Here is a 24,259-nt window from a genome sequence, read left to right on the forward strand (position 1 = left end):
TTATCATTGCTTGAGTTTATCTTGTATTATTTATCATTGCTTGAGTTTATCTTGTATTAACTTATCATTGCTTGAATTTATCTTGTATTAACCTATCATTGCTCGAGTTTATCTTGTATTAACATATCATTGCTCGAGTTTATCTTGTATTAACATGAATATAATTATCAGTCTTACAGAGCTGGAGACAGCTAGAGATGATTTATTGTTTGAGCTTCATAAACAACCTCAGAGGAGTCCTACAGATGATAATGTAAGTTGATACTGCATTAAAATGTAGAATTATAAAATTATTGTTGTAGAAACTTTTTTTGATTATGTGTGATATTATAATTATGTAAGTATAATGTCACAATAATCTTGAAATATTCATATTGTACGGACATGTTTGGTTCAGATAATGTGTTAAAATGATTTCAAACAAAATTGAGTAGATTCTGAAATACATGTACTTTTATTTTGGCTCAGGATCTCCATGAAAGAGATGGTGTTATTACCTGCTTTAGGAGGTGGGGTCAATATTTCCCATTTACAAAAAAAGAAAACAATATCTTGACTCAGGTCTAATAAGTAAGACTACTTAGGTTTTTATATAAAAGTTAAAAAAAAAACATATAGTTTAATATCAGCTAAGAAGATAACAAATAACAGGACTATAAGTTGCATAAATTTGTTTGACATTTGAGGTAAAATAAATGTGTCTAAACAAACCATTACTTCAATGCTATTTGAGCCGCGTCACGACAAAACCATCATAATGGGTTTGCGACCAGCATCCGCGCAGTCTGATCAGGATCCATGCTGTTCGCTATCAGTTTCTCTACTTGTAATAGGGTTTGTAAGCGAACAGCATGGATCCTGATCAGACTGCTCGGATGCGCAGGCTGGTCTGGATCCAAGCTGGTCGCAAACCCATTATGTTGGTTTTGACGTGACGCGACTCATTTTATATTTTTTGATTATATCATACAGACACTGAAGAAATATTTTGCACAAGTGGAGAAATTGTCCGTCACTCTAGGGAAACAGTTGTGGATCATCTTACAGCGTGTGTTAATGTCGGTACGACGGGAACCAGCCCTGATAGTATCTGCCCTCCGTATTATAGAGAGAGAAGAAAGGTTTGTTAAATCCTACCTAAGCCAGTGAAAGGGATTTTGGTCGATAACTTTCTATTACCAGCACAGTCTATGAACAGGCTCAGTCCCACCGACCCTGCAACATTTTCAATTATGCTGTTGTGGGTGTTCTTAAGGGATTTCTTTAATCTCTGAATTTTTGTTAATTTTATAATGTACTTATATTTTGTATATTGCTACATATGCCTTATGTAATACTTGGACAAATCTTCAGTTGACATGTAGAATATCTCTATTGTGTACAATAATAAATAGAGTACGACGTTGGTGATGAATGTCATTATGTTATGATGTAACATATGATTTGAAATTTAAATTTGATTAGGAATAAAACAAAAGGATTCCTTATCACATCTATGCAGTGTGAATATTGATCATATTCCTGATAAAAACTGCCTTATATACTATATGTATAACATAAACATAATTGACTAACAAAAATCATTATTCATTTGCATAAAAGTGTAATCTAATATGTCATTGCTGGTAGTGATTTCATATTATTTCGTATAATATTGCTCCAACTACTTTCATTATTTTATGACTGATTGTATTGACAAACTACAAATATATATACGATAAAAGCATATTTATAACACTACTATATGTATTTGGAGTGTAAAGGTTTTGATACAGACGGCCAGAATACCAAGCAATCACGGTTAGTTTCATCCAAGCAAACAACAAGTTTCCGATCAAGACACTTCTGATACAATGTCTGATGATTTTGTTTCATTCATATTAACGCAATGATTTATATTTATCTCCAGGTTAGATCAACTATCACTAACACGTAAGGAGCAGACAGGATTTATGCCCCCTGATCGACCAAAACGATGGCGAGATAAATGTTTCAGTGTGATTGAGGAATGGATCTCTAATAGGTTAGTTGATTTATATTTTGTTTTCTGTATTTTCTTTATTTTTGACATAGACAGAAGAGACAATTTTAACTTGTGAACAGAATTGTTGTAAATCATTGAGATAGGAAATACATGTACACTGTATATGAATAGCAAAACCTTTATCTGTAAATGAAAACTCTGCCTATTTAGCTCAACAAGGAAAGCATCTGACTAGTTATCCAGGTGTAATCAAGGTGTAATTTAGGTGTAATCAAGGTGTAATCCAGGTGTAATCCAGGTGTTATCCAGGTGTAATCCAGGTGCGGCAAGTTCGATCCTTTGGCTAAATGTTATTTCTTCTTGACAATTGATCTCAGACATTGAGTCTTATATAGACATTTGTCTTCAGTAATCATGTGAGATTAGTAGTGAGAATTTGCTGAGAATTTGGGACAAAAAAAATTCAATGGGTATTTTCCATTGGAAAAATGACCCATTAATCAGTTGCAAAATTTGCCACAATTTTTTTTTTGAAAGCAGATCATGAACATTTTTATTTTTTTTATATTTGAATGTAGGATAGAGGGGAATCAGATGGAGGATAGAAGTGGTAATAAGATGTGGTTAGTACGACATCTAGAAGTCACCAGACAAATTATGCTAGAAGATCTGAAAGTTGCCAAGGTAACTGTCTATATATAACAAAATTTATCTTTTGAATGCTCCTCTAAAGGCCTTGTGCATGTCTACTATATTAACTTCTAAGAACGATAATATACTATGTAAACATCTGAAAAGAGCTGTTTTGGTAAACTTAGGTATTCTCTAAGATTTTGGGTCGAAAAGGAACACAAAAGGTAAGGATGAATCTGAAAATGTTACAATTGATATAAATGTATATAAATAAACAATTCAAGAAAAAGAAATCCCAGTAGGATGTTTTTTCACGGTACCTAACCCATTTACAATTTAGTGTAAGAAGTTAATACCATCTACTACTTGAAAATTAGACTCTTAAAGATTGGTTTTATAACAATATGCATTGGGTCTGTCTATGTTAATGATTTGATGAGCTAGAATTCCTGTGGTTATTATGATATTGATATATTATATTCTTTGGTCAGTTTATATTATAACTTGATTTTAACATCATGTGTTTACTGTATTACAGTCGTTACTGCCACCTGTGTTCCCGCCCAACTACAACATTGTCAACAAGTTTGTGTGGATGTATCATAAAGCTCTCTCAAAACACGTAAGTTAGTTTGATACAATGTAAAAGTTTTTCATAGGACAAACATATTTATTTTTGATGCTAAAATTTTTATTACATAATAAAAATAATTCCTTACCTTATAGATGTTCATCATACTTGTATCAAAAAGCCCTCTGCAACACATGTGTTAGTGAGTAGTCATCATAAGTTTTCTGGTTTGTTTGAGTGGTTAAAGTCATAAAGTTCAAACCACTTACCCCTCTTTGCTGTTAGTTTGAATCCCATCAGGAACTTTAGATTCTTACATATCAGGAAACTATCCAGCTACATGTTAGTGGTTCTACTGGTTCATGCTCGAAAGTATGCACAGAGGGAAACCTGAGGTCTTCCTCCACCAGTGATACCGCCATATGATTTTCATTACTGTTTAAGTGTAAAAGTGTGATGAAGAAAACAACCAAAACAAATAAAATCTCGGGAGATATGTTTTTAACTTTGAAGTTAAAGTTATTGTAACATAATAATAAGTGCATAACCCTTACAGGAATGTCTTTTCACATGTCTTGAAAATGCCTTTTGAACAAGTTATTCATCACATACAGTATAATATGTTTATATGGAAAATGAAAAAGACAGGTATGATTAATTTATTATTTTAAATGTAACAACAGATTGTTAATGTGAGGCAAAATACGTAAGAAACAAAGTAAGTTACACCAGAAATGTTCTTTTAATTGGATAATAAATTGGTAAGTTACTGTAATATAACTCTTTTCATTAAAGGCTGTTTGATGGTGATGATAAACTGATGAATATTCCACAGAAAACACAATCAAATACATGAAATAGTGCTAGATAAGGGGACACATTAAGGCACAAAACTACTGTACTGTCTGCTATATTTATGGATGTATATTTTATATTTTAGATACAGGATATGATTGGACAACAGTTAGAGGGCAATGAGTTTGTTACTTTGTTACAATGGCTCAATAGCTATGAGTAAGTACACATAAAGTTAAATGGTAGTATTTTCCTTTGTGAAGTCGTATATCTGTTTTGATTAAACACAGTGTTAAAAGATTTATTTTGAATATGATAATGAATCAGAATAATATCAGTCTGAACTGTGTTAATCGGCTATTTTCATCGGTTGGAGTTTTGATGTGTAGAAATTGTCCATGAAGGCTGTAGGCCTGGGTGATTAATTTTTTGCATAAAAACAACAAACTGGTGTTAAAAAGCCTATAAACACTGTTCAGACTGATACTAGTTTGATTCTTACAGGACAAAATAAGGGAGACGACTAATGCTATAATTTCAAGCGGTGATTTCTTCTGTCGCTGATTTTCGAGTTGGGCAGCTAAGGAAAAAAAACAATTACACAAAAGAAGTAATATGCAAAAAATGTTTCACTTTACTTTTTTAAGAATTATTTGATAAACTTTTCATTAATTTAAACTTTAGTATCAGACTGGGTTGTAATCTGTTTACATTGTTCCTTGATAAATCAATCATCATCCCTTATCCATGTCACTTTAAAATGATGTCATAAGGGCTTCTTCTTTCAATTAGTTGCATACTAAGGATGACTTACCTTTTTTCCAGTTCCCCTGAACTGATGAAGCATCCATCACTGAACATTGATACGAAAGATTTGGGACCTCTTCTAGATAACAACATGGTGGAGGAATTACAAAACCAGTAAGTACATTTCTAATACTTTTGTTGTTTTTTTATCACTTGCTTGTATTGTTTTCATCTCTACAGGGTAATTTTCTACAAAATTCTCTTGCTTCCTGGTATTTTGTTACCATTACTATAGTAAAAAGATGCCTAGTTCATAGAACTTAATAGTTACTCACAGACAGTTTATAAAATGGGGATCTAAATTAAACACTATGTACTACAATACAAATTTCTTTAATTTTTATTTTTTTGTTTTGTTTTTATAATGATATTATAAAGAAGCTGTCTGATTTAATGTCAGTTGTTTCCTCCATTAGAACATTTTGTATTTTACGTAATTTACAGAACAGCTTTAGGGGTTGTCCTTCACAGGCAAATCTGAAATGATGTCAATTAACAGTGTATGGCCTTAAATCAAACCTAGAAATATTTTTTCTTTGGACCTTAATGCTTGTCTTTTTGAGATATATTTGACCTGCAAAGTGAAAGTTGCAATAAAACTTGTCAGATAATACTTTTAGGAGACATTATTGTTGATAAGTTAAAATATAGAATAAGCTATAAATAAAACATTATAAAGAAGAGTGTAAGCACTCAGCAAAATAAACAAAATATTGTTAAAGAAGATACACCACAAAGCCCTGTGTTATTAGTCCCCTACCGGTTTAACCGGAGGGGACTTTAGGTTTACCCTCCGTCCGTCTGTCCGTCTGTCTGTCCGTCTGTCTGTCTGTCTGTCAGTCTGTCAGTCCGTCAGTCCGTCCGTCCACAAAACTGGATCCCGCGATAACGCAAAAAGTACTGAAAATATTTTTATGAAACTTGATATATGGATAGATGGCAGTATGGAGATTATGCACGTCTTTTTTTTTTCTTCCTATGTTGAAAATTCTGGTTGCTATGGCAACAAAAAGTCTGAAAATATGGCAAATTTAACGCATAAACTGGATCCAGTGATAACTCAAAAAGTACTGAAAATATTTTTATGAAACTTGAAATATGTGTAGATGGCAGTCTGGAGATTATGCACATCTTTTTCTTTTCTTCCTATGTTGAAAATTCTGGTTGCTATGGCAACAAAAAGCCTGAATTTCAAGATTTCTGATTTAAATTTTTCAGCTTTTTCACTATATGTTCTTTATTTCTTAAGGTGTTTACTTCAAACTTTAAATTTAAGTTTCTGGTCATCAACCACATCATATGTGACAAGGTTTATAACTCTAGCACAAAAAATATCAGTATTACCTCCCTTGAACTTAGATTTTTTAGGGGAAAAAAATGTTGTCTTTTTTAAATAACTTCTTTATTTCCTAATGTATCTACTTCAAACTTCATATATATGTTTCTTATTATCAATCAACATTTTTGAGAAGGTTAAATACTCTAGCAAGACTATTTCCAGAATTATGTCCCCCTTGAACTTAGATTTTTTTTCGAGAAACTGGTATTTTCACTCCAACTTCTTCATTCCTTATAGGATTTACTTTAAAATCCCACATCGTAATAATATGACAAGGTTGTATAAACATAATTTCCTTACTAAGCATGGAAACTTAACACATTACTGTGATATAGACAAACTTATTTTATTATGTTTTGTGGTTGATATTTTCAAATACAGACTTCATCCTCAAATTCATTATAAATGGCAATACACAGGAGTGTATGACAATTAAAGAACTTTTTGAGGGACCGGTAGGGGACTCCTGTATTGCCCGCAATACTATCAAATGCTTGTTATCATGTGAATTGAACTGTAGATTGAGATTATTCTTGTCTTTGATTTGAGATAAAATATCCATGTTCTGCATGGGGAAAGAACCATGCTAATCTGACTGATGAAAGAGAAATAGATGGTCAGGAATGTATTATAGCCTGCCTCAGGAAAATTGAATGATATTGAATAAGGAAATGGTTATTGTCTTTTAATAGGTACTTGCGGAACATGAAATCTAATATACAGGAATGGACTGGCAATACTTTGAAAACTGAGCAAAAGGTAATAAGCAGTTGTGTTATTTCATCAGTTAGATATGATTTATATCACTCACTGTATATCTATTTTTATGAAATATTAATATTTTAATATATAAAGTATAGAATAATATATGGAGAAAAAATAAATTTACTTGTATGATTGTTAATGCTTAACATGCTGGAAGTGACAAAATCTACACGTGTGACCAATGCAGAAATAGATCAGCTGGCAAATCATGGTCTGCACTGTTTGCTATTCAGTCAGTGCATATTTTGAAATTTTCCATAAAAGTATTGAATGCTTTTGTATAGATGGAAAAATGGAATTAATAAAGATATGCCATACTGGCCCAGTAAAATAAATTCAAATCATATGCAAGTTGGGGTGTCAGTGGCCAAGTGGTTAATGTCTTTGACTTCAAACCACTTGCCCCACTCCACTTTGGGTTTGAATTCCTCAAGGACTTCAAATTCTTTCATGTGAGAAAGCTATCTAGCTAGCTAAAATAATGCTCGTGGTTTTACTCAGGTGCTCTTTGGTGCCTAAAATAATGCACAGAGGGGCACCTGAGGTCTTCCTCCACCAGTAAGTCGCCATATGACCTTTACAGTGTTGATGTGACGTAAAACCAAAATGAAATTTAAAAAAAAAAACACAAATGCAAGTTCCAGAACAAGATAGTCTAAGAATTATGGTAACCCTATTGTTTAAGATGATTGCAAGTTCCAGAACAAAATAGTCTAAGAATTATGGTAACCCTATTGTTTAAGATGATTGCAAGTTCCAGAACAAAATAGTCTAAGAATTATGGTAACCCTATTGTTTAAGATGATTGCAAGTTCCAGAACAAAATAGTCTAAGAATTATGGTAACCCTATTGTTTAAGATGATTGCAAGTTCCAGAACAAAATAGTCTAAGAATTATGGTAACCCTATTGTTTAAGATGATTGCAAGTTCCAGAACAAGATAGTCTAAGAATTATGGTAACCCTATTGTTTAAGATGATTATATTCCTCAGAAAAGACAATGTTTTTGTTAACTTACAGGATTGGTTTAAAGAGGAAGGACCGGACCAGGATGGTGAGGGTTTCTACGTTACATCGCTGCCTGTGATTATTTTCCAAATGATTGAACAAAATGTAAGTTGAACCTTGACGGTGCTGTATTATTAAAAGAATATACAATTTTAAGGCTATTATTTTCAATGTTGCATTGACAATGACATAATGTTAGGTAAGAGTGCTGAAATATTAGCATAACAAAACAAAAGTTGGGGCTATTATACTCAACATGTCATCCAAATTCATGTTACTCTAAGTTAAAGTTTCATGTGGAGCTTCCTTTATATTATATAGATCATAAACTATTGAAGATATTCACATGAAACTTCCATTAGTTCACACATGCTGGCTTTCTAACTGGGCAGTTCTTGTTATTAAATTGTCTTGCCTCTGCCTAATAGTTTGGAATTGTCCATTTATAAAAAAGGGCTTCCAGTATCAATTTGCTGATTATTAATTTAAAGGGATTTCTAAAGACTAGACCAGAGTGCTAATATAAATTGACCTCAGTATAGAAATTTGTCAGATTTAACAAAAAACTTATTTATTTGAGTGTATTTTAGTACCATTATGCTAAGATTAATTAGTATAGAGCCTTGTTAAACTTGGTTGGTTTTTGTTTGGTTTAAACATATTTATTTAAGCTCGATTGCGAAACAAGTTCTTGCAACTTATATTAATCACTTTCGAGTCTCCTTCCCGGAACCAACCAGTACTGGTGTCATATGAAGAAACATGGTTGTGACATGATTAGGGCTCGAACCCATGATCCCTGGGTTGAGAGGCAGACACCTTAACCACTAGACCACCGCTCCTCACAGAAAGGTAAAGTCAGTTGGTTGTGGCACTGGTTTGATAGGTGAGTCATTATTTGTGCCAGCTGACAATGTTTGAAACATGTAGAGTACAGTATTGCATTGCAACTTGTGAGAAACTTTAAGAGGAATAATATACTTGCTTGCAATTTCCAGATTCTGAACACCAATAACTGTTTTTATGTCCCCTTAGGTGGGGGGTGTGGGGATATAGATTAGCTCTTGTCTGTCTGTATTGCTATCATGCTGTCACGCTACCCGTCCCATCTGTACACTATAAAACAGTGGAACATGGGGGTATATTGTGCCCTATGGACATATATTTTCAGATTTGGACCAAAACAGGTATGAACTTTTTGTTCTGAACTGTTTTACTAAATAGAACACAGTACAAATTGCCTGTATGTAACTGTATTTCCAGATTCAAGTTGCCACTATGTTAGGAGAAAGTATTGTTCTTAGAAGTTTGGAACAGTTTGTGGATGTTCTTAGTCATTTTGCTGAGGAATTGAAAGGTACATAAAATTATATAAATACTGTTTTATGTAGCAATGAAAAGGAGTGATTTTAAAATGATAATTAGCCATTTCATGCTGAATTTTGTGTTGGCATCTGCCTTTTACACCAGGGTTAGTGAATTTTAGCCATAGTTCGCCACTACAGTGATTCTGTTTGGACACAAGATCTAGTTAGTCTCAGAATTATACCTGAATATTGTTCAAGTTATAAAAACATGTTTCAAAATCAACCTGAAATAATAAATATAAAAGATTATATTATTTTTCTTTTTTATAAGGTTTCAGTAGATTCCTTAGTTCTTGTCTTGTAAATAGACTGGATCAAACAGTGTCTGTTATTTTTAGCTCACCTGTCACAAAGTGACAGGGTGAGCTTTTGTGATCGTTTTTCGTCCGGCGTCCGTCCGTAAACTTTTGCTTCAAATGACATCTCCTCATAAACCACTAAGCCAATTTCATCCAAACTTCACAGGAATGTTCCTTTGGGTGGTCACCTTTAAAAATTGTTCAAAGAATTTAATTCCATGCAGAACTCTGGTTGCCATGGCAACCGAAAGAAAAAAACGTTAAATATCTTCTTTTAAAGAACCCAAAGAGCTAGAGCTTAGATATTTGGCATGAAACATCTTCTAATGAGTGTCTACCAAGTTGTTCAAATAAAAGCCCTGGGGTCAAAATTGGCCCTGCCCCAGGGCGGTCATTGATTTTCCCTATATGCATATAGTAAAAACTTAAAAAATCTTCTTTTAAAGAACCCAAAGAGCTAGAGCTAAGATATTTAGCATGAAACATCTTCTAGTGAGTGTCTACCAAGTTTGTTCAAATAAAAGCCCTGGGTCAAAATTGGCCCCGCACCAGGGGGGGGTCATTGATTTTCCCTATATGCATATAGTAAAAACTTAAAAAATCTTCTTTTAAAGAACTCAAAGAGCTAGAGCTAAGATATTTAGCATGAAACATGTTCTAATGGGTGTCTACTAAGTTTGTTCAAAAAAAAAGCCTGGGGTCAAAATTGGCCCTGCCCCGGGGGTCATTGATTTTCCTTATATGTGTATAGCAAAAACTTAAAAAAACCTCTTTGAAAAAATCCCAAATAGCTAGAGTTTAGATATTAAGCATGAAACATCTTCTAGTGAGTGTCTACAAAGTTTGTTCAAAATTAAAGCCCTGGGGTCAAAATTGGCCCCGTCCCGGGGTAATTGATTTCCTTATATGTGTATAGCAAAAACTTAAAAAACCTCTTTGAAAAAATCCCAAATAGCTAGAGTTTAGATATCAAGCATGAAACATCTTCTAGTGAGTGTCTACAAAGTTTGTTCAAATAAAAGCCCTTGGGTCAAAACTGGCCCCGCCCCAGGGGTGTCATTGTTTTTAACTATATGTGTATAGTAAAAACTTAAAAAAATCTTCTTTTAAAAAACCCAATGAGCTAGACCTTAGATGTTTAGCATGAAACATCTTCTTATGGGTGTCTACCATGTTTGTTCAAATAAAAGCCCTTGGGTTAAAATTAACTCTGCCGGGGGGGGGGGGGGGAGAAGGTCATTTTTTTTCCTTATATGTGTATAGCAAAAACTTAACATTATGAAACTTCTTCTAATGGGTGTATTAATTCCAAGTTTGTTCAAATAAAAGCCCTGGGGTTTAAACTGGCCCCGCTTCGGGGGGCCTATATACAGGTGAGCGACCTCAGGGCCATCATGGCCCTCTTGTTTCTTTATTTTGTTAAAAAATATCTTGAGAGGGATCTGCCCTTTTCATAATTTTTATACCGGTATTTATATATCTGTATTTAAATCATAATATGCTGACAGACTAGCTATAGTAGTATTTTCCAGCCATGAACTGGTTTCATACAAAAGTTACAGAAGGTAATAATAGGTTTATGTAAAGAGCTTTATAGTATGGGGCAGTTACTTTTAGCAAATATGGAAAGGGAGACCACTGATTTCAGTCTTAAAAACTGAAAAGTGTAAATGGTTTGTTTAGAGTCATTTTAAAAAAAAAGAAAAGGGGAAAAAATATTTGTATGAGAAACTGGATTTGTAAGGAAATGATAACTCTTGGGAAAAAATGGAAAGGGGAAATAAAATGATTTTTAAAAAGAAATATTGGGGAAATTTGAAAAAAAAAGTAAAATGGTTTTTACCCCTTGTCATGAAATTTAAAAAAAAGGAGGGGAAAATTCTAATAAAAGTGATATTAGGAACTTGATATATTGGGGCAAAAACTTTAGAAGAAAATGGAATTTTGGGAAAAGGGTTTAAAATAGGTGGTAATCTAATACAAAAACTTTTAATTTATTACAGGTGTTATTGATATTTACAAAGACAGACATTTACAGGATAGAAGAGAGCCCAAGTTTTATCTTCACTACTTGGTAATTTTGGAACTTCTTAAAATAGAAATAGATTTATTATTTAAATTATTAATACTTAAAATGCTTGCAGTGATAATACTGTATCGTCCTCTTCGTCCATGTTTTTTTTTATAGCACAGATCTAGAAAATCTCTTAAATTTAGTGTCTGTGTTAAGATCCCTTTAAAGATTTTGGACTCCATAACCCTTGAAAATGATTGTAAATTAACTGAATTTTCTTGATTGTAATTTCTGTTGTAAATAAAGATATAAAGTTATTAGAAAACTAAGGAATGATTTTTTAATTAACATCATGAAGATGGCAATAGTGCTTATAACTAGGGATGTCATCTGGAGCCGAAACGGCCATCCGGATATCCGCATCAGACATACGAATACATCCGGATGTTTTGATCGTTGTTATATTCTTAGTTGGCTGATAGGACATAACCATTTTTAGCGAGTTTTTTCAAAGTGTAGTATTTTGTTTATTTCCTTTTTAATTGTATGTTAGATGTCAAAATGTTTCGTTATTGATTTTATTTTTTCTATATTAGATATGCCGTTATCGATAAAATTAGTGAGTATGGTACTTAAGATTTCAAATATAATGAAAGAAATTCATCGCCGATTGTCTCAATTCCTCAATTAGTGCTATAATACACAATAACACTCGCTCACATTTGTGAAAACAAAAAACACATGTAAAAAAATAAATATAATGTTTCCATTGTTCAATAACACGCATACAATTTACACACGATGACCTTTGACATGGTGTGTAGCTGAATCTGCCAATCTTTGATGTTTACCAACATGTAGCCTTGACTGTTTGATTCGAATCATCAAAGAAGTTGCTGAAACTTACATGAATTACACACATGTTAAGTGTTCATTATAAGGTATAAAGAGAAACTGTGATTTTTCTTTTAAAAATGCAAATTTCATTAATACTGAAGGAGAAAGTTATTTTGTCGGAAAATTATCGTATCAATTTCAATAAAAGCTGTGATAATAAACATATTATTTTTCGTAAGTGCATTCTTGATTTGATTATTTTATTTCTGCAGATTTTTCATTTTCTCAAAATAAGGAGTCGAAGAATCGATAAGCCGAAATATATATAAAAAATAATAGCCTAATTAAATATCTAAATTTGGACATAAAAAATGTAACATCGTTGCCGATGACAATCACATGGGACTTAGAATATTAATCTTGAATCCTACAAAACTTAAATTTGTTTAGATTAACAACATGTCGTCATACACGACTCGTACTTATTATAGTAATTATTGATTTTTTGTGGTCTGCATAGATTATGATGTGTATTGTCAAACTAAGGTACAATATACAATATGGTGTCAACACCATGTCTAAGTCGAGATTATCTCAACGCATGTATTTATCACATTTTCTCAATATTCTGAAATATTTTATACCAATATCCAGATCCGAAAATCGGCTCCGGACATCGAATCGTGATCCGAACGTTCGGATATCCGGACTCCGAATGACATCCCTACTTATAAAGTTATAACTATGTTTTCTATGTGAGTCCTAAATTACAACTTTTTTAGGTCTTTAAAAGAATAAAGAAAACAAAACTTGGAAAAAACCCTTAAATTTTGTTTTAAAGAACTTGTATAAACCATGTTATCAGAAATTTACAAACAGAATGTTATCAAATTGTATACAGATACTCTTGCCCAAAAATAGCTTTTTACTCCTTCATCTTACTAGTTTTATACTAAGAGTTTTTTTTATTCATTACAACGTTTTATTAACATTTCTTTTACATTTTTTTTACAGATAGCAACAGCAAACAATCTGTTGACGTTTGGGGACTATATGAAGAATCTACGTAAACGTTACTTGAAGACGGAGTTTGATAAAGAGGAGGATGAAGATACAAATATACGTAAAGACAGATTCCAGGTGTTAAATGACAGATTTACTACAATTGCCATGATGGTGTAAGTTAAACTTAACATATTGCCATGGTGGCGTTACAAGTTCAACTTAACATATTGCCATGATCTGCAAATTATCAATTAAACAGAGCAATCTGGTGTAATGTTACAAGACAATAGGTGCAAGTTAACCAATTACCTGATATACACGCCTTTTAACGCCTTTGTTGTCTCAAATAGTGTAAAAATGCCTTATTTAGGCCCCTAACACTTGTTTTTGTTTGAGAAATGTTGTTTAAATAAGTGACCACTTTTTCGGCGTTGCCCCCTATCCAAAAGATAACTTAAGGGATGCCAGAAGGGGGATGTGCCCCCTTCTGTTTAGGGGTTAGAAGGGAGCTGCAGCCCCTCTCATCGCCAAGAAAATTTTGGACTTGTGGGAGGCTAGAAATGAGCCCAGGTGGATCATAAGGTAACGTGCAAACCAATGCTAAAAAGCCCTTGACTCTATCTCAATCCATTGAGAAGTTGCAGCACTTTGAAATCAATTTTGAAAGAAAAAAATCAACTAAAAATAGTGATTTTTGGCAATTTTGAAATGTCCCCTCGTTGCCATGGTAACAGGAAATTTAAGACTGAGCATGTGGTTACAAAGGCAATGGTCCAGTCAACATGTGTGCCAAGTTTTATTAGTACTGAAGCAGTTTTCATAGTTTTATAGCAATTTGAACTTGTAACGGGAGACTTTTCAATGAAAATGCTCTTGCCAGGCAAAATTGCCCTAATGTTGTAAGTTAAACATGATAATTGCTTTGGTATCTGGGCTAACTAAACAAATTGCCGTGTTTGTGTAAATTTAATAAACATATTGCCATGATGGTGTAAGTTAACTTAACAAATTAATATGTAAGTGTAAGTTAACGGAGCAAACTTGCCACGATGGTGTGAGACAAAAATGCAGATTACTTTATGTAAGTTAACAAACAAATTGCTATGAGTGTGTAAATTTACTTAACATATTACTGTAATAATGTAACTTAACCAATGAAACTGACATGTTGGTTATGATAAATCTTGCAAATTATCATGATAGTGTAATTTTACCATGCAAAAAGTTGTAAGTATAGTGTTATAAGTATTGATGAATGCAGTTAGACAGCATCTTTAATTACTATCATGATTTGATGTTTATGAAGTAATTGTATGAGTACAAGGTGTTAATAAAATAATTGTATTTTTTCACGGTGTTTATAAAACTATTTTATTATTACAGGGTGGGTTATGTCCTAGATGAAGTCCTGATAGATCTGAGGAGTCATGAACACTGTTTTAATGAGTTGATGACAAAATCATGGTAAATAGTTGAGTTTTTATATTATTTTCTTTCATTTTGCTATTGTTAAAACTTTTTTTTTATTCATGGTAGTTATACAAAGGATTGAATATCCATGTCTACTTTGTTTAATATGCCTTGTATTATATTTGGATTTTTTTAAAACAAAGGCATGTTTTGAATGTCAAAATAATAAAACTTCAAGACTCACATTTTAGGTCCTGCACATTCTTCAGACTGGTGTAATTTAACCCATAACCTGCCTGAACCAAAAATGATAAGCCTTTTCCCTGAGGCTCTATACTTTACAATTTCGTCTTGATAACCCCAAGTTTTGATAATGGACAGATAAAACAAGTGGAAGTTGGTAAAGTCCATTGAGAACATTCAGAAGTTTTAGGGTAAATACAGGTGTCATAGGCAACCTATTGCTGTTGCCAGTCTGCAAAAAATTAACATGTTGGAATACATTCAGGCCCCGTGTTCACAAAGATTTTAGGATCAGGATCAAGATCAGGATCAAATCTAAAAACTCAAATATTATCCATTGTTTATTCTTATAGATTAGATATTTAATATTAACTTGATAAAACTGGACTTGAAATAGCATGTTTTTGAAATTAAAGAATAAATTTATTGTAATTTTTGAAAGATATGGGCATTTTACAGTTAATCCAAATATTGATCTTGATCCTAAAATTGATCCTTATTTTGATCCCATTATTTTTGTATTTGTTTCGTTATTTGTCTATTTTATCCCAAAACAGGATTGTTTCTTTGCAAATCAGCAAAATATTACATTAACTTTATGTACCATTCAATTCTAGCAAAATACAATCAATATTAGTTATATAAAACAATGAAAATAAAATCAGGATCACTTGATCCTGATCCTGATCTTTTCTTTGTGAACACGGAGGTAATATTAAGTTGTATATTTGTAGGCAGCAGAGTCCACAGGCTATTGAAGTTATTGTTGCCACATGGCATGATTATGGTACAGATTTTGTTCATCTCAAACCAAAGTTGGAACAAACTTTGTATGATCAGGCTAAGAAATGTATCTTAAAAGAATATCTTAAGGCCATCTTGTCTAGGTAAGTAAACTAGTATTTTTTTTATTTATGACTGGGTTATTTTTTAAATGAAGTAAAGATCAACATTTATCATCATTTGTTAAGCAAATCTTTATTTCTTGTTATTTTTATTAGGGAATCTTTGCATATTGTTTTTTTTTTTATTAGGAAATCTTTGTTTTAATCGTTGCTTTTTTATATAAGAAATCATAGCTTTTATCGCTTGTTGTTTATTTTTTGTTTCTTATTTTAGGAAATAACAACCAATATTTTCATAAGTTTTTAAAAGTGGTTAGATGAAAATTTTTAATTGCATAGTCTATGTTTTGTAAGAAACCTGAATAAATTGCTAACATGTTGCTGTTTTGTAGGAAACTGTCTTTCAAACAGTATGAGGAAAGAAAGAATGCAGCAGAGAAACTTATAAGGGAGGCAGAACAGCTTCAACTTATGTTTAAAAAGTTTAAAACAACGAAACAAGTGAGTTGATAGAGTTGATAATTGACTTTAATAAACAAAAATATCATGTTTGACCAGTAATCTTAGGATTGCTGGCTACATGGGTTCAAAGCCCCTGTCAGGGGTAAGACGTTGTTTTGGTGAGGAAGAAACTACACTTATTGCTAAGTTCTGGTTGGTTCCAGATAAAGGAATCGAGAGTGTTTCAATAACTTATAACTCCAACACATTCAAACTAATGTAAATTCCTATAAACTAAACCAATAGCCTTCCTCATGTCTCTTAGCTTAACCCACTGATTTTGTGTAATGGATTTGCTGTTTTGAATATGGACCAGTCCATTTAATGTTTAAGGGTATTCAATAACAAAATACACAAATTGAGAGACCAACAGTATAGTCAGAGAGCATGGATGTGTAGTCCGGCCTGGCCCTATACAAGTGGCAAAGTGGTGAAGGCAAATTACTTTTTAGTTCAATCAGGTTAGGGTTAAAGAGAGAGGAGAGGTTGATTACTGGCTAAGTTGTCTGTGACTTAAGTAAAAGATCATAGGTTTTGGACATGTCAGGGGCCATAACTACATGTGTAGGTTTTGTTATGTAAGACAAATATTAGTTAATTTCATGAAGCCAGATTGGGGAAAAAAAGGGTTACAAAATGGTTTAAGCTTTCATTACTTAACAATAAAGCTGTAACAGGTATGCTGAAACTAAGGGAGTTCTTATTGCATGTGTCTATTTGATGAGATATTATACTTTTTTCCTGGTCATTAGTTGTTTTGAATATAATATCAGAAATTGATTGTTGTATCATTTGTTTTTCAGTCTGAGGTTACATTTGCCTGCCTACCAATGATGGCAGAGTGTCTGAAACTAAAGGACACTTCAATGTTGTCTTTGGAAATAGCTGTAAGTTATTCGACTTGCTCTTTTTTCATCATTTTATTGATTACCTGTAGGATGATACCTGTAGGATGATTTTGGGCTCTGATGGAAGGGCCAAGCCCTTTTTAAGCCCCTCTTCTTTTGACAATCTTTCAGTACTTCTTCTTATTGCTCTCACCACTTCTATGTTTAATTATATATACTTTTATCTACTTCTGTTCACTCTGCTATACAATTATAACAGCATAATTTTTCAATAAACATTTTAAACTTTATATGGAGTGTCTCCGGTCCAGTGTTGGTCTAGTTTTATTTTAAATTCATGAACACTTTTTGAGTCTACTACATTTTTTGGCAAATTATTCCATGTTTTAATTACACGTCTTGAAAACTGATGTAGGCAATGAGTTGTTCTACTACGAGGCATTTCTAGTTTTAAATTATGTCCCCTTGTTGATGCCGAATAACTAAAAAAAATTTCAAAAACACAGTCATCTAAGCCTTTTACTATTTTGAAAGTCTGAATCATGTCCCCTCTTAATCTGCGATGTATTAGACTTGGCAGTTTAAGCTTTTTAAGACGGTCAATATATGTCAGATCTTTTAATGATGAAACTAGTTTTGTTGCTCTTTGTTGAAGTTTTTCTAGACTTGATATATCTTTTATTAAATATGGATTCCACACAACATTTGCAAATTCAACATGAGGACGAATCAAAGCTGTATACAATTTCACAAAGGTGTATTCATCTAAAAATTCAAAAGACCGGTTAATAAGGCCTAAAATACTATTCGCCTTATTAATCTTTGTAGAAATATGTTTGCTAAATTTAAGATCTTTTTCAAAAATAACTCCTAGATCACATTCTTCTTGAGTATCCGATAAAGTCTTGTTATTCATAACATACTGTTTTTGAGGATTTGCATGACCATAATGCATCACCTTACATTTATCAACATTAAAGTTCATTTCCCATTTTACTGCCCAGTTCATAATTGAGTCAATATCATTTTGGAGGACATCCGACTTGCTAGTTGGTGTATACAATTTTGTATCATCAGCAAATATTTTAATGCTTGATTTGACATTATCTGTGATATCATTCACATACATAATAAAAAGTACCGGCCCCAACACACTACCTTGCGGCACTCCACTATCCACTGCTTTCCACAATGACGTACTACCTTTAATTGATACACACTGTCTTCTATTGCAAAGAAAACTTTTTATCCACATCAATACATTTCCCTTGATTCCAAAAGATGACACTTTATTTAATAAACGTACATGTGGGACTTTATCGAAAGCCTTTGCTAGATCAAGATATATGGTGTCCCAGCTTTGATAATTTTCCATATAAATATTCCATTCTTCTAATACATTTAGAAGTTGTAAAGCACAAGACCTTCTTGTCCGAAAACCATACTGATTGTCAGATAATAATTTATTTTCTTCAATATGTTTCATAATGTGCTTTCGAATAATTTTTTCCAATGTTTTACACAATATTGATGTTAGACTAACTGGTCGATAGTTACTAGGATTTGTTTTGCTTCCTTTTTTAAAAATTGGCGATACTCTTGCATCTTTCCATGCATTTGGAAGTAATCCGTTTTCAAGTGACTTTCTAAATATAGCGGTTAACGGCCCAACAAAAACATCAGCCAGACTCTTTATTATGTATGGGTGTATATCATCTGGACCCATTGATTTATTTGGATCAAGTTCCTTTAATAAATTCAACACCTCACTCTCCGAGATATGTATATCATCAAGGTCTTTTAACACAGTCTTATCTTTCATGTTAGGTACACAATCCAAATTTTCTTTTGTAAATACTGTTGTAAAGAACTCATTTAACAATTCAGCCTTTTGCTGGTTTGAGGTTGTAAAATTACCATTCTCGTCTTTCAAATTGAAAACACCATCTCTTGATTTAGTTTTGTTCTTAACATATTTCCAAAAATGTTTTGGTTCTGTCTTAGCTTTGCGTGATATATCTTTCTCATAACTTCTTTTAGCATTTTTAATAATGTCATTTGCAGCATTTCTTATACTTTTGTATTCATCATAGTCCTCATGGCGTCTTGTTGCAAGGTACTTATCCCATGCATGTCTTTTCTTTTTAATATGTTTGAGGGTTTCCCCAGTCATCCAAAGTGGTTTCGGTTTAAATCCTTTCTTAGGTTTAGACATTGGTACATATTTATTAACACATTCATAGAACTTATTTGAAAATATTTCCCACATTTCATGGATATTACAATTTTCAAAAAGCAAAATCCAATCTAATTGCTGCCATTCATTAGAGAATCCTAATAAGTCACATTTTTGATACATATAAAAACCATTTCCAGTATAAAGCTCTTTGAACTCACAAAGAAAATCAAAAAGTAATATTACGTGATCACTACAGCCCAAAGAAGGTAAGTATTCAATATTGTTAATATTGGATTCACACAAGGTAAGAATTAAGTCCAACACATTACTTATCTGGTCATTTCTACATCTCGTAAACTGTGTTACATGCTGAAATAAGTAGTTATCACGTATACACTCAATAAATTTATATTCATGATGACCTTCACTATGGGGGGTACTATATGTTTCCCAATCAATATCTTTCATGTTGAAATCTCCAGTTACAAGTAGATTAGAACTTATTCTAGTTGCTTCCTTTAACATGTTATTTATAATATCACACGCATCTATATTTGAAGGGCTTCTATAAATACAGCCAACAAGTACAGTTTTTTCTTCAATAGACCAGTCACACCAAGATGCATCATTATACATAGAATTAAGTTGTTCATTAGCAGAAACATTTAGATCATTCCTCGCATATATATTCACCCCTCTACCATGGTCTGAGCTAGGAAACAATGTATAACCTTCAAGTTTATATAATAATGAAGAACATGTTAAATTGTCCACGTTATATTTCGGTAGTACTTCAGTCACAAATATAAAGTCCGGTTTAATACTAGTCACAAGTATTTGAAGCTCATTCAATTTATTTTGCAATTGGTCAGCATTTGTATAAATACATTTGCACTTCTTGATTTGGGTTTCAATAATATTGTTATTGTTATTTTCAGAAATAATATCATCATTGTTTTCCGAAATTACATCACCATTTGTCCTTACTGTAAAGTCACTTGTGTTTTCACTACATACAGATGTCGAACAAGAGGTAGCGTCATCAGGTTCTGAATTCTGTACATTTCTATTATCATCAATGCTTTCAGAAACATTTTCAAATAAACAGTCATCGGTATAATTTAAAGTTTCATAAACACTGTCTGTGTTTTTGAGATCAACAAAACCTTTCTTCTTAGAAACTGATTCATAATCATGTCCCTTAAAGATACAATTATCACAATGAATAGAATCTATGAGATCAGAATTAACATTAACATTAACTTGAACAGGAGTAACTTGTTTAACTTTAACATTATTTACATGTTCATTTCTGCTACTTTTACAGACGAAAAGGTGCTGGCACTGTTTCTAATACAGGGCCCCCCCCTCTACTATCCGATACATTTAGTGCCCCGACTTGTGACTTTGACCTCCTTTCTATAATTTTACCCCGAAAGATGATCAAGTCCAGATTATTCTCCTCATCCCTCCTTCTTTCAAGTTCCTTTTTCAGTTTAATACTTTTCAATCTTTCTTCCTTTGTTTGATCTGGCGTTAAAAACACCTTACTCCACCCATGTGCATATTCATGATCCCTCTTCTCCCTTAAATATTTTGTCCCACTTAGAATTTTGTGCTTATCATCAACAGATTCAAGGTGCACTTTAATAAGCCTGGCCTTAACACCAGGTTTGCCTAATCTTACAAAGCTCTCAAGTTTCACATCTGAACATTTGACAACTTGAAATATATCCCTAAGACTTTGTGCATCTGTTTCCTTCTTTCCAGATTCCGGCACATTATGAACTATAATGTTGCATTTCCTTTGTTCCCTTTCCCTAAATTCAACTATAGCATTTTCAACCTTTAACTCAACAACTTTCTCAATATCCTCTTTCAAAGCATTAACCTTCTTCTCACAATCAAGTAATCTGATATTTTGTTTGCTGAGGGTTGATCCAAATTCATTCAGCCTTGGTAAGATTACAGTATAATCTGTGACATATTTTATGTAAGAAATAATAAATTTGTAACTCACATGCAGAGTTTGATTGCACAGGTGAGGAAAAGATTAAATACTTAACATTCAAAGGGCCTACATGGCTGCTTTATTAAGATAGTTGACTACAAGCCATTGCCTCTCAGTGTTGTGGGTTCCAGTCACAAGAAAGCCTTTCTGTTGGGAAGCTATCCAGCTAGCTTATGGAATGTCAGTGGTTTTACTCTGGTGCCTGTTTGTGCCTGAAATAATGTACAGAAGAGCACCAGAGTCTTCCATCACCAGTAAAGCTGGAAAGTCGCCTTATGACCTATACCTATTGGTGTGACATTAAACCCTAGCAAAATAAAAAAAACAACATTAAAAACAATAGTAGGATAAATATTGATAATATTTGTGGCTTATTGACATCATTATATATATATATAGTGGATGTCATGCTGGCAGATGCCTTCTTTTAGCTTTAATATACAAGGTATATGCAGAGCTGTCCTGCTTATCCCCGCCTTGAAAATACACATTCAATAATTTATGCAGTAATGTAAGTTGGCATGGATTTTGACTGAATTATAGCCCTTTGTGAGCTTTGAAAATTCTTGAAAGATTTTTTGCATGTGACATCAATTCTCAGAACTTATGAAAGTATAGACTCAAACCTTTATACAAGTTTTAGGGATTAAATTTGGAGATTGCTGTCCAATATCCATAACTCTTGGCTTGATTTTGAATGAAAGCTCCCAATATGAGAAATTACAAAATTCTTTGGTCAATATCCAATAATCGTATTTTTTGTATAGAATAATTTCTTACTTATTTGGGAAATAATGTAAGATGACAACTTTATTACATTTTGTAGTAGACATTATATCTTAAGTATTGAAAAGGGAAACAATTCTGATTGTTTTGCATGAATTACTTCCCTTATTTCTTCTTGGGAAACATGTAAGGGAAGCAACTTATTGTTTAAATTTTTTTGTGTGTAAACGTAAGATTTGTCATTCTTTCAGGGAATAATGAAGAGGTTCCAGGATATAAGACTTGAGCAAATGATCAATTTGTTGTTATGTCGAGGTGACATGAGTCGGTCCGAGGCCCGGCAGATGGTTCTAGATACTGTAGGGGAAGAAGAGGCCACAAAAGCAAGACCAAATGGAATCTTTACTGAAATTGCTGCTGAGATGAAATGAAAAAAATAGTGAATTGTAGATTCTTTGTAACTGGCTGAATGCCAACTAAAAATGTAAAGTATTAGCCATTTGTAGGTAACGAAACATTCAAACAGAAAAAAAATGAGAAATACATAGTTTGTCATTTGAGTCATATAAAAATGGCTTAATTATAAAGTGAAATAAGATATTTTGGCCAGTTGTATCTGGCAGAATTCTAGCAGTGAAATATTAGAATTATCACATATGTGTGCCATACATAAATGGCAAAATTGTAACTATGAAAAAATAAGGAAAAGTCTCAAATGGAACATTTATAAATGATGAAACTGTTACAGTGAAATACAATATATATGTCCCTAATGACTGGCTTTGTAATAACCACTTATTATTGTTGTTGTTGTACTCTGTTTACTGACTAATATTAAGTATAAAGTACTTACTAGTTCAAATTGGAAACAGTAACAATTCTATCAGTTACTTAACAAAATTATGCAATGACCCTCTTTTTGCAAACTTGGATGTTTGACAGGATTACATTAAAGGCCCATTTTGTTCCAGAAATGATTTTTACTTTTATTACTTAGAAGCTTCTTTTTTGTATCCTGAAGTTAGTCATTAGTCAGTAAGCTAAACAATATTTTTTGCTGTTGCATTTTGGACTTTTGCATTAGCTTGCTATACACATGGATATGTGCAATAATTGAAATGTTTTTGTTTGTTTTTTGATTTGCTTTTTTACCATTTGAAGTTATGGTTTGCTGTATAGCAGCTGTGACATACATGTATATTGTAACAGATCATGCAGTATGGTAAAATAAAGAGATTGAAAAAATACATATGATTTATATAAAATGAGCTGCGTCACAACAAAACGAACATAATGGATTTGCGACCAGCATGGATCCAGACAGACCAGCCTGCGCATCCGCGCAGTCTGATCAGGATCCATGCTGTTCGCTTACAAATCCTATTACAAGTAGAGAAACTGATAGCGAACAGCATGGATCCTGATCAGACTGCGCGGATGCGCAGGCTGGTCTGGATCCATGCTGGCCGCAAACCCATTATGTTGGTTTTGTCATGACACGGCTCAAATAACATTGGGATGTCTATGATCTGTAGAATATAAGTTTGTATCAGATAGACAATGGTGTTTGTGTCTTGACAAGAATGAAAGTTCCTTAATTTATTCTTGGCAAAATAGAAAGCTTTTTGATTGTTACTTAACGAAATTAATAGTTTCTAAATTGAATCTTGACAAAATTGAAAGTTCCTATATTGTATCTTGACAAAATTGAAAGTTCCTATATTGTATCTTGACAAAATTGAAAGTTCCTATATTGTATCTTGACAAAATTGAAAGTTATGAAATTAAAAGTTGAAAAATGAGTTGGATTTTTTGTTAGGGAATAATGTGACTTTTTTACAGATTTAAAATGTTAATGTTTTAACTTCAACATATTAATGTAATAGATGCTGCATTGGTATAAGATTGTGCTGTATATCACTGCAAATTTTATTTATATAAGTAATATCTAAATGCCTATTAAAATTACAAATTCTATTGATTTTGTTGTGTTTTGTTTTAGAAAGTTTATTTTACAGATTTAGACTCCTGAGACAAATTTGTTCAAATTATGGTATTATTATATACAAAGG

General features: G+C 32.6%; 1 protein-coding gene across 4 annotated transcripts in view; it reads left to right on the plus strand.

Moving 5' to 3' along the window:
• The window catches only part of LOC132751891 (exocyst complex component 3-like), a 33,491-nt gene extending 9,327 nt beyond the window's left edge, over positions 1-24,164 (plus strand). For all 4 annotated transcript variants that reach the window (XM_060742104.1, XM_060742102.1, XM_060742103.1 and 1 more), the window contains exons 7-23: positions 172-253; positions 973-1,121; positions 1,910-2,023; positions 2,563-2,668; positions 3,156-3,239; positions 4,129-4,202; positions 4,809-4,904; positions 6,822-6,888; positions 7,915-8,007; positions 9,166-9,259; positions 11,572-11,642; positions 13,434-13,597; positions 14,808-14,888; positions 15,812-15,964; positions 16,315-16,423; positions 17,227-17,310; positions 22,439-24,164. In XM_060742104.1, coding sequence (XP_060598087.1) covers positions 172-253; positions 973-1,121; positions 1,910-2,023; positions 2,563-2,668; positions 3,156-3,239; positions 4,129-4,202; positions 4,809-4,904; positions 6,822-6,888; positions 7,915-8,007; positions 9,166-9,259; positions 11,572-11,642; positions 13,434-13,597; positions 14,808-14,888; positions 15,812-15,964; positions 16,315-16,423; positions 17,227-17,310; positions 22,439-22,618 — 1,801 coding nt within the window. In that variant the 3' untranslated portion in view covers positions 22,619-24,164. The remainder of the gene's footprint in view (positions 1-171; positions 254-972; positions 1,122-1,909; positions 2,024-2,562; positions 2,669-3,155; positions 3,240-4,128; positions 4,203-4,808; positions 4,905-6,821; positions 6,889-7,914; positions 8,008-9,165; positions 9,260-11,571; positions 11,643-13,433; positions 13,598-14,807; positions 14,889-15,811; positions 15,965-16,314; positions 16,424-17,226; positions 17,311-22,438) is intronic.
• The last annotated feature ends 95 nt before the right edge of the window (positions 24,165-24,259 follow it).

Source organism: Ruditapes philippinarum, unplaced genomic scaffold (genome assembly GCF_026571515.1).
Source record: "Ruditapes philippinarum isolate M1 unplaced genomic scaffold, ASM2657151v2 ctg285_1_1_1_1, whole genome shotgun sequence".
NCBI classification, from domain to species: domain Eukaryota; kingdom Metazoa; phylum Mollusca; class Bivalvia; order Venerida; family Veneridae; genus Ruditapes; species Ruditapes philippinarum.